Source organism: Atta colombica, unplaced genomic scaffold, assembly GCF_001594045.1.
Source record: "Atta colombica isolate Treedump-2 unplaced genomic scaffold, Acol1.0 scaffold120, whole genome shotgun sequence".
NCBI classification, from domain to species: domain Eukaryota; kingdom Metazoa; phylum Arthropoda; class Insecta; order Hymenoptera; family Formicidae; genus Atta; species Atta colombica.
In genome coordinates this window covers 470,676-481,131 of record NW_017259207.1, presented here as the reverse complement: position 1 = coordinate 481,131, position 10,456 = coordinate 470,676, and the positions used below count along the sequence as shown (strand labels likewise).

Sequence of the window (10,456 nt, the reverse complement as noted above, 5' to 3'; positions counted from 1 at the left end):
TATATATATATTTTATATAACGTATATATAACGTTAATAATATTAATTAGTAATATTAACTGTAAGTTAATATTACTAATTAATATTATTAACGTTATAGCACAATAGCTAGGACTGAATTTGCTGTGGAAGCTTTGATATTTAAATTTCAAGGCTTCAATGATTCGAAGTTTCGGCATTAACATTCACGAAGATCAAAAAATCAAAATTATAAAATTATTAATGTAATATAATTAATAATGAATATATATATTTTTTTGATAAAAAATATATTTGTGAATATATAAATATATTTACGAACAAATATATTTATGTATTACAAATATATTTCCATTTTTTTCTATTCGCATAAATATATTTTTCGAAGCTTCAAAGCTTCAAAGCTAACTTCAAAGCTAGTTTCGAAGGCACCTTAAACTTCGATAGTTTCCAAGTTTGAAGACTCAAATTCTTTCGAAGCTTCCAATCTTCAAAGTTGTCAAAAGTAACAGTCCTAAGTAACAATCGCAATTATGATAACATGTAATTACAGTCACAAGTACGAAAAATGTTTCAGTGTATGAATATTTGATTAATATTTGATTAATTTAATTAATGTCAAAAATGTCAATTTTCAAAAAGTATTTCTAAATTGTTGGTCTGGAATATATAATAAAAAGGAAAAAAGTTTCAATATTTTTTACGAACAAAGTTCTTCCTTAAAATTTAATTACAATGTTACTCCACCCTGATGGAGTTATCTCAGAGCAATCCTTTTCTATCGCACGTCGAGCTGTTTTGGGATAGAGAAATTATCGAACGGGAACGCGGGATTACATGAAAATCGCAGGTTGTACGGCCCAGCTGGTGCCACAGCAGACAGAGCTTCGAAATATTGCGACAAACAATGGCCGAAGCGAATGGTGAACTTTTACGAGACATCTTTTCGACAGCTGCAAGACGAAAGCGACAGAAAGCTTTTCAAACTGATATATCGCGAAGGTATCGCGCATTCCAACACGTCGTTCTTTTACGAGTAAGATGAGCTCTGATCGATCTATCCCTCCCGGTTTCGGCTTCCGATTTTATGGCATTGCGCTCTGTTTTACGATGTCACGATGAAGAATCGCTATTCTATTATAGATAAATTTTGATATGTTACCGCGTTTATGGCTGGAATGGATTTATATTTATCTTCCAAACACTCTTTTTGCCACCTCATAAAATTTTTTCAATAGAGGTTTTTATCAAAATCAACACAACTCGAATTTATGAATTTTGAAATTTTTGCATCAATTCCCTTGCAATCCAATATTGTTATTTAAAGATTATGTCCAGATTAAACTCACCAATTTCCGTAATTTATTCAATTAGGCAACATGTTCATTATACGTTTTGTTTGAAATTATCCAAATTAAGGGTAATTCACGAAGAGTAATTTAAACAAGGTACGTTTACTTAAACTGTCGCGTTTTACAACATTCTCAGTATTTCCGTGTAGAATAAAAGAGGATTTCAGGCTATTTCGTCGAATAATACTTCGTTATTACGCGACGTATAATGAGGGACACGCAAAACGGCGATCAACTCGTCCAACTCCATTCTACAAGCATATTTAATGGGATTCTAAAGTCGTTTTTTTTTACCGATTATTTTTTAAATAAATATTTTCCTAATTATTACCTTTACAGATTTAAAAATCTTTTCCATAATTAAAATATAAACGATAACATAGTTCAAATCGATTAACTTTATGTCAAAAACAAAAAAAATCAGAAAAATTATAATTTGTTTCGGCTTTTGGCATCGTTTTGTAATAATATTTGTTTTATATAAAAGTTTCGTAATTTGTAGTTTTTAAAATTAAGCTTAGATATCTAATATGAAAAATTTTTTTTTAATTAGTTATAAAATTTGTATGTATAATTTGTACGTGCGATATTGATGTAGTAGTATGATGATGTTTCATGTTCACGTAAATCGTAGATTCTACTGATGTCTTTCTATCAATAGATTAATTTTAACTTCTTCAAACTTGATTTTATTGGAATTATATTTAACAAAATTTTTTTTAATTCGTGCGCACTTTAATGAATAATTCATATTAAACAGTTAATTTTTTTTTTTAATTTTGACTATTTCTCCAACATATACTTTATTATATACATCAGATGACGTATGTAGAATTAAATAATTTCAATGGATATAATCAATGGTCTTTAAATTTGATGTACATTACGCAGAGTCTAAAAGTGTTAATCTCGGTTTAACTTGTTCTTCATCTTTTTCTAATTCTTAAAACTAAAAAAAAGGACTTAGTTGAAAGAAAATTAAAATTAAATTACATTGATAGAAACGATAGAATTAAACTATATTGGACATAAACCTGTAAAACAGACTATTCTAGAATTGCCTTAATCTGGCCTAAGAAAAATGCCACGCGAAAATATATCACATCAATAAAAATCGTCAACAATAGAAGCGTTACCGAGAGTGATTTATTTCCGCGACGGCCGTTATATTTCATGCATCCCTGCTTTGCTCATCCGTTGCTTTGCAATTAAATCTCGCATGTAACATGATAAATCCCGTCCGGATTAATGTATATTGTAGCAATATTATACGCGTCCGTCGAACAACCAGCATTTCACGATAGATAGGGCGATTACGACGCACGGTCAAACAAAAATGCAGCTGGTTGCTGCTGTCGCGCCTCTCCAGGCGAGCGACCATAAATCCGCGAAATCGCGTTTACGCAGTGCGACAGGTGCCCGATCGTTGAGTCGCACGTGATTAAGTTCGATACGGCGGAACGTTCGACGACGGCGCCGTGTACAGCTTCGAATTGGCCACTCGAACTGAACGAGAGGAAAAGCCGCGACGTTTAATGGCGCGTGTCCGCCGTCGTCGTTATCGTTTGCAATTAAATCCGGCGATGTGGCTAAAACTTGAAGCCGCGATTCCCGAATCGAATCGAAGGATAGTGTAACGCGACGGCCGATTATGGGCTCGGTTATCGATTATCGCTACCATTATTGCCACCGCATCATTGCACCATTCGTGACGGCTTTAGGGGATATGGCGCTAATGCGCACGATTGTCAGCGTGGTATTACCTCGAGTCCTCGAGCTGACGCCTAAAGCACGTCGTATGTCTCGCATATAATCCCTATCTACATAAGATATTTAACTCTCCTTCGTCTGTATATTCCGCCGACAGTTGTTATCGCGATTAGTCGCGTGCCTCAGGAGAGATGACATAACGTGATATGTGACTAAAAGACATGTGTAATGTGTACTAAAGAAAATGACTTCTAGAGAGAACATTAGGAAAATCTATTTCTCTCGGGCGTTGACAGAGAGAAACCGGTCGTTTTCTTTCGCATAAAAACCATTCAATTCAACAGGATGTAATTTACTTGCGCGTTACATCACAAAATCCAATTACCAATACATTATACTGCACAAAAATACATTGTTAATCCTATCAATGAACCATAGAGAAATGTTCGTAATTATTCCAAGATAAAACTACAAAAATTAAGGATTAAAAGGAACATTACAAATATATATATCGAGTTTTTATAAAAAAAAGATTAAATTATTATGAAATTGCACTAAACAAAATTAATTAATTAATATTTGTAAAAATATTAATTATTTAATTTAAAAATATTTAAAATATATATATTAAAAATATTTGTTTAATTATATACTTCTAAGTAAATATTTACTTACTATAAATAAATGTTAATATTATTTTTAAAAATATGTATGAAGATTATCTATTAACTTTTTTTTAAGTATATAAATTATTCAGCGTTCTCTTAGGCTTATTCTATTTAAAAAAAATGTAAAGAAATCGAAATAGACAGTAATAATAAGACTTAAGTTCACTTCAAACGCATTTATCGTATCTAATGAACGCTATTGTGTAATGTACATTTAATGAAGTTGCGTACTAGAATATTCCCGAGATCATTCGGAATAGAAACAAGTTAGTTGTGGTATGATTACGAACTAGTCATTGTGGCTCGCCGCGAGCTGCTGTCCTGCGAATAATACTATTGTCGTTATCGTTATGGGTGCGTGTGGAGACCTGTGATTAGAGAGAATTCTATCGCCATAACATTCACAATTGTAGCTACTGAGTTACTGACCTGTTGGTTCGTTAGGGCAGACTGCAGCACGGCGGATGAACCCGGTCAAGTGCCTCAAATCGGTGGTCTCTCGAATTTCGGCAAGGTGAGTACGATATAAAGTATTTTACAAACTTATACTATAATATACTTTGCTATTAATATACTTCGAATTCTCTCATATTTACAAAGAGATTCGCTCCTTTACTTCAAAAATATAATTTAAAAAAATTAAGTTTCCCAAAAAAATGGAAAAATTATTTTTCAACTAGAAAATTATTAATTAATCAAATAATATCAAAAAGAATATATTCTTAATATAATGTTATCAAATGTTATTTTTGTTATTTTTAATTTCACAATCCTTAAAAAAATCTTTCTTTTTGAATTGTGATGATTTCTTTTTAAACTACCCTTTTCTAATTATGACGATTTTTTTATGAAGTAGTTAGTTCTCTTTTGATCACTGAGGCATGGTTTTTCATTGTGATTAGACTTAACTTGATAATAGAAAAATTAAATTTTTTTAATCAAGGTCCATTACTAAGTTAATAATTTTACAATAAGTAACTTTTAAAATTATCACACTACAAAACCATCAGTGATTAATCATAGCTAAAGAAATATAATTTTTACATTATTATCAGATTAAATGGGATTAAAATTATTAATTTAAGTTAATCAAAAAATAAAAACCAGAACTGATAAGATAATGTTTAATTAACTCATTCATAGTAATAATTTTAAAATTACGTTTTTTTAATTGTACTTTTGAAAGAACTTTTAAATTAAAAAATAAAAATTAATAATTAATATTGAATAAGAATATATTACGTAAACTGTGATAATGATGTACTGTTATTTATATATTTGTGATATTTCATTCCTTCAGAATTCTCTGTGAAGTTTATGAGATTTTGTGAGACCGCAAATGCGCATTTCGATTATGGCATCAGACACGATTTCATGAAACATGTAATATTCCCCTATAAATCTATCATTTTATAAAATTATTTTCGCAAAAATACATCTCTCTGCGTCATATACGCGATACAAAAAAAGTTACAATCAGTGCTATCAATCCTGTTTGCTATTATTTATGATGCAGCTACGCGTAAAATGGAATTGAAAAAAGAATAACGTAGGTATTCGCATATTGAAATATAATACGATTTGATTGCATTTCTTTTCGAAACAAATCTCTCGAAATTTACCGGATTAACAGCTTTAAAGTTCGATTATGGTGTCAAACAGAATTAAAACACACTTTCTGTCCGCTCTCGACTCGTTGCGATAGAATGACCGATTTTGACCGCGTCAGCCATATTCAACTGAGAGTTTAATCGTAAATCTGGTGTGCTCAGTGCGCCCCTCTTCCGCTTGTATCGACGTGTCGTCCATAAATATACGGATTTCAATGAGAATTTAAACGAAAAATGGTTTCACCAAAGTGGAACCGAAATGTTTTTGGTTCAATCGGAGATCCATCGGGAACGCGGTGATATCGGATTTATTGCTGCGGTGATTTCACCGCGGTCTGCGTATGCACAGGAAAAGCTGACGCTATAACGCAATAATAGTATCAAACCTTATGATATATACTATTTGCTCGTTGCACCACACATTTTAGTCGTAAGAACAATAAAAATAGTATTAATGCGATATGTATTAGTATCGTATTTTACACTCTGCAAATGCTGTTCATCAATGGAAAAAAGTTAAGTGAAAACAGTAATTCATTTAATGTTAATTAATAGACGGAACGATTTTGATGAAGTATTTAAAAATTTAAATAGATATAAATCAGAAAATAACTATGTTAGACCATCAAAATAATTATGTAGAAAACTCAAACATGGTGAGCAATGCTCTAAAAAATTGTAACAACCACTTTGAGCGTCTTACGTAATTATTTTAAAAAGTCCAACAAAATTATTTTTAATATCTAATTAAATTTTTAAATACTTCAGCAAAACTACTCTTTCTGTATATATATTTTTAATTACAATCAATTTTATATTAAGACAAATTTTTCATTGAAATTGAATGAACTAGAAGATTCTAATATCGGTCAAAATTCTAATTTCATTAACTATTATATATAGAATTATAACAGATTCAGAAAATTTGCTCATTTTTAACCAAAATTCCAATTAATTCAACTATATAAGTTAACTATTTTTTCAGTGTAGCAAGTAATTATTTAATGTGTCTTCAATGTTTCGCAGCACTTTAAAAGTGTTTGTAAAATAAACACTAAATTTCGCGAAACTAGATTTTGAGCAACTACCGATCGAGCTGATCCTCTGAAAACTACTAAAATGGATCGAGCATGTTTCAAAGTTCTACTGCACCATTGTTCGCTTACATGACGAAGGATGGTTAGTCCAACAGATTAGTGGTCGTTTCCAAATTCACTTCAACTCCCTGATACGTCAGCTCTGTCCACTACTGTTAAAGTAGCTACTTAACTTTTAATATGTAAATTTCATCGCCCAGAACTTTAAGAGCATTAGATAGATCCTCTTCATAAAGGCCAGTAATATTTTGAAAGAGATATATATTGAATAACTCGGATTTATTAAAACACTTTACAAAAGATACACAAGAGAAAATATATTTATCTCAACGACAAGGCGTTCGACAAAATCAAATAGAGATTAAAACAGTAATAATTTTGATGAATTGTAGGGATATAATATGGCGTGTTACTTTGAGGTTAACTTTGAATACCGGTCTATTTGCAAACGATGCCGTTTCTAGGCAATCACTTAAGAACAATGCCGCCTTTCATCTTTCGAGGATATATCTTCCGCTTGTCAAACTTTAAATTTCTTGCGAAAGTGTCACGTAGAAGGGTCGTTGCGAAACTTCACGCTAGGGAATAGTCTGAGCAAAAGGGATGACACTCGACAGTCTTCATTGATTCGGATGAGCTTAGGAAACAGTAACAATAAACTTTCCTTAGCCATTTCCAAGTTAGGAAATTGCAGTAATTGATCCAGTTCCATTTGTGCCATTAATGTTGTCTCTGAGTGGCTCATTGAATTTATTTCGAAAAGCGAACTAAATTTACCGATAAATTGACATTATAGACTTGACTAGAACAATTGGAGAAAGCACTATAAGTTTCTCGAATCGTTCTTATATTTTTTATATTCTTAATTGATTTAATAATCATTTAATTTGTTCTATTTAATTTGCTCCTTTCGCGCTGATTTCCAATTAATCGATTTCTACGTAGTCTTAATCATCGTAGATGTGCCGTAACAGAAATTTTGATTGTGTTTGCGACAGTGGTATGGTTAAGTCCTTGCCGATCAAGGAGGAATTGAATTTGCACCACGGTGATGCTTCGAGCTGTTAGTTGCACGCTCAAACAGAGCTCTAAGAACTTTATCGGCGAGGAATTACCTAAGCTCTTGTTCCATTATCGATAGGACAGTGTTAGCAAGGATGTTTAATCAAATCATAACATCTGTGTTTGCTTTTCTCTCATTTCTGATTAACTTCAAAAAATTGTGCTCATATATAATATAATCATATATAATCTCGTATATATTATAATTTTATTTTTGTGCTTTGTTTTTCAATAAGTATAGTCATTTACATTTCTACAAAGCAGAATACCACTAACTGTTCTACTTTTATACTTTTCGCTTAATTTCATCTATGCCGGCATGTCTACGGCGTGTCTACTGAAATAAAATACGCGTCACTCGTTGCGAACGTCGGCGAAGGAATTTTCTCAAGTTCTTCCTGCAAGAAATGCACTTGTCAGTTCATTCATATTTTATGTGTAGAGTAAGATCGGTCTTTCCCATTGCGCTTTTATCCAACTGTACTGTCAGATATCATTCGTCCTTCAATGCGCAACAGAAATAGAAAATAGAGAAAAAAAGAGCAAAGGTCTATAGATAATAGATAAATAAATGGAGAGGAAAAGGAAAAAAAGAAGGAGAGAGAGAGAGAGAAAGAGAGAGAGAGAGAGAGAGAGAGAGAGAGAGAGAGAGAGAGAGAGAGAGTTGCAGACGATCCCAGGGGCGTTTTTCGACGGGCGAAGACGCATGTGAATGAGTCTAGAGATGTGGTACAAGTGTAAACCAACCGCGGACGTAGAAATTGCTCAAATATTCAGTAGAAATGGCATAACGGGTGCACCGACCCTTATCCTTTTGGGACAAAGAGAGATTTATCGCGTCCCCGTCGCATCTAACTCAATACAAACATACATCTCAAGACGTAAATAAAGTCTTAAAGGCTTAAGATCTGCGTGATGATATTCGTGTAATGATATTTATAACGAATAAAACCGTCGCAATATAGCTAGAATAAATACTGAGAGAAAAAGTTATTAACTTGATTAAGTTAGTTTAGCTCGTCTTTGTTTAACTTAAATATACATTCTTAAATACACATTCTCACAAATAAAAACGAATTAAACTAATTTAATCAAGTTAACAACATGTTTTCTCAGTCTAGACCTATTAAATTTGCAGTAAAAAGAGATAAAGATGAGCTTGCTGCGAGTGTGATAAAATACATCAGGATATATATTTTTCCATTTGCCTTTTAGATTTGCTATACAGCATAGATTACATTTGTTCCAAATTGTCGGAAACGAAAACAAATGGAATTGCTAACCGTGACAGATGTTGCGATTACATAACACATATACTGTTCGGTTGACTCCTTTGCAATGAGTATTTCGTGTCACGTTCTCATGGTACTTTAAAGGTATTCTGTAGATTCGCATCTTATTCCACGTTCGGAACGTAAGGTGGAAAATCCCGGATTCTGGTAGGCAGCACGAACGTGCACGATTAAAAATTCATAGAAAATCTTCGGGTCGGTACGATTTTACCGAATCTTGGATTTATCCGAACTTCCGGAAAAGTTCGATTGCATTAGTCCGATTGTATCGCTATGGGAATCGAATTCGCGCAAAACTTTCTCGATCATCCAGAAATCGTTTCGATATACAAATAAATTATTCAGAAAGAAATATCTTATTTTTTTATGAATCACTGTATCCTAGAAATCAGAAAATCTCATTGCTTCTGCAGGCACCATAATATTGAAAAATTGAATAGCTTTTCTGGAATCTTTTACAAATACTACAAAATTACCGTGACATCGTCTGAGCACTCGAGTGAATTAATGCCACATTGAAAGAATTAAAGTAAAATTACGTGTAACTTTTTTCCCAGAAGGTTAGGTTACAGCTTGAGTTTACAATTATTAATGCAAGTGAAAGAAAACGTTAGCCGTGACGGGATTCCCCTTTGTTTCTAAAAAGCCCGCCGCTCCTAACGGCCAAAGCCACTTTCGTCTTACCATTCGGGAAAATACCAACAACATTTTTCCCAGACATCCGTCGAAAGCCGCAATGTGCTTTCGCAGAGAGGACAGAAGCCATGCAACTGCAACTGTAACGGAGGACTTCCGTCGATGTGCGGAATTTACATCGCTTACATATTCGTAGACAAGTTAACGCGATTTGCCGTTGTCATCATCGCACTCATTGTCGGTGGCTCTCATACACATCCAATCAAACAAGACGGCCACGACTCATTTTAGCGGTGGTAGCGATAACGCGAAACGGAGAACTGTTCTCCGATAGAATGTATTTTGATAGCAATTCTTTTTTCAGGAAAAGAAACGAAAAGCGCGAAACTTTGATTGTTATCTATGACTAATGCAAAATGCATTGATATTGAAGCAATGTTATAAAAGTTGAGAGAGCTGAGTAATAAGGTTCTTAATTAAAGCAAGAAAATTATTATTTAGAGAGAAAACCTCCACGTTTGTTAAGGAAAATATTATACATATATCAAATCGTAGACATATTGAAAAAAAAACATTATATATTAAGCTTCTGCGCAATTTTCACAAAATATTATGTACTTGGATTACTTACTTTGTGACAAAAAAAAGGGAGATTACTCAAAAGGCTGCGCCATGACGAGTTTTTGCTGAGTTGCATTCGTGACACTCTTGAAGAAAATATGCAAACAGTCGTCACGACGTCTCCTTTATTTCCCGCGAGATTTGCAATTCAAAGTTGCAATTAACCTTTGCCTTTTTTAAACAAATATGAACTATATACATTTTTATAATTATCAATGTTATGACATTAATAATATAATAATAATATAGTTACATTTTATTAATATGCAATAGTATAAAAAAAGAAACTATACATCAATTAAAATCATCAATTAAAATAAGAACAGAATACAATCAAAAGATGAGATATTAGCAATAATGCTGCTTAACCTAAGACCTAACTAGAACCTAAACTTGAATGTAAAATAAAATTATAAGTAGAACATAAAC

At 32.5% G+C, this 10,456-nt stretch overlaps 1 protein-coding gene across 1 annotated transcript in view; it reads left to right on the top strand.

The window, feature by feature from the left end:
• The window catches only part of LOC108694579 (dipeptidase 1), a 108,228-nt gene that overhangs the window by 47,166 nt on the left and 50,606 nt on the right, over positions 1-10,456 (top strand). Inside the window, exon 5 of the mRNA XM_018204152.1 lies at positions 4,154-4,223. Within this exon, the coding sequence (XP_018059641.1) occupies positions 4,154-4,223 (70 nt within the window). The remainder of the gene's footprint in view (positions 1-4,153; positions 4,224-10,456) is intronic.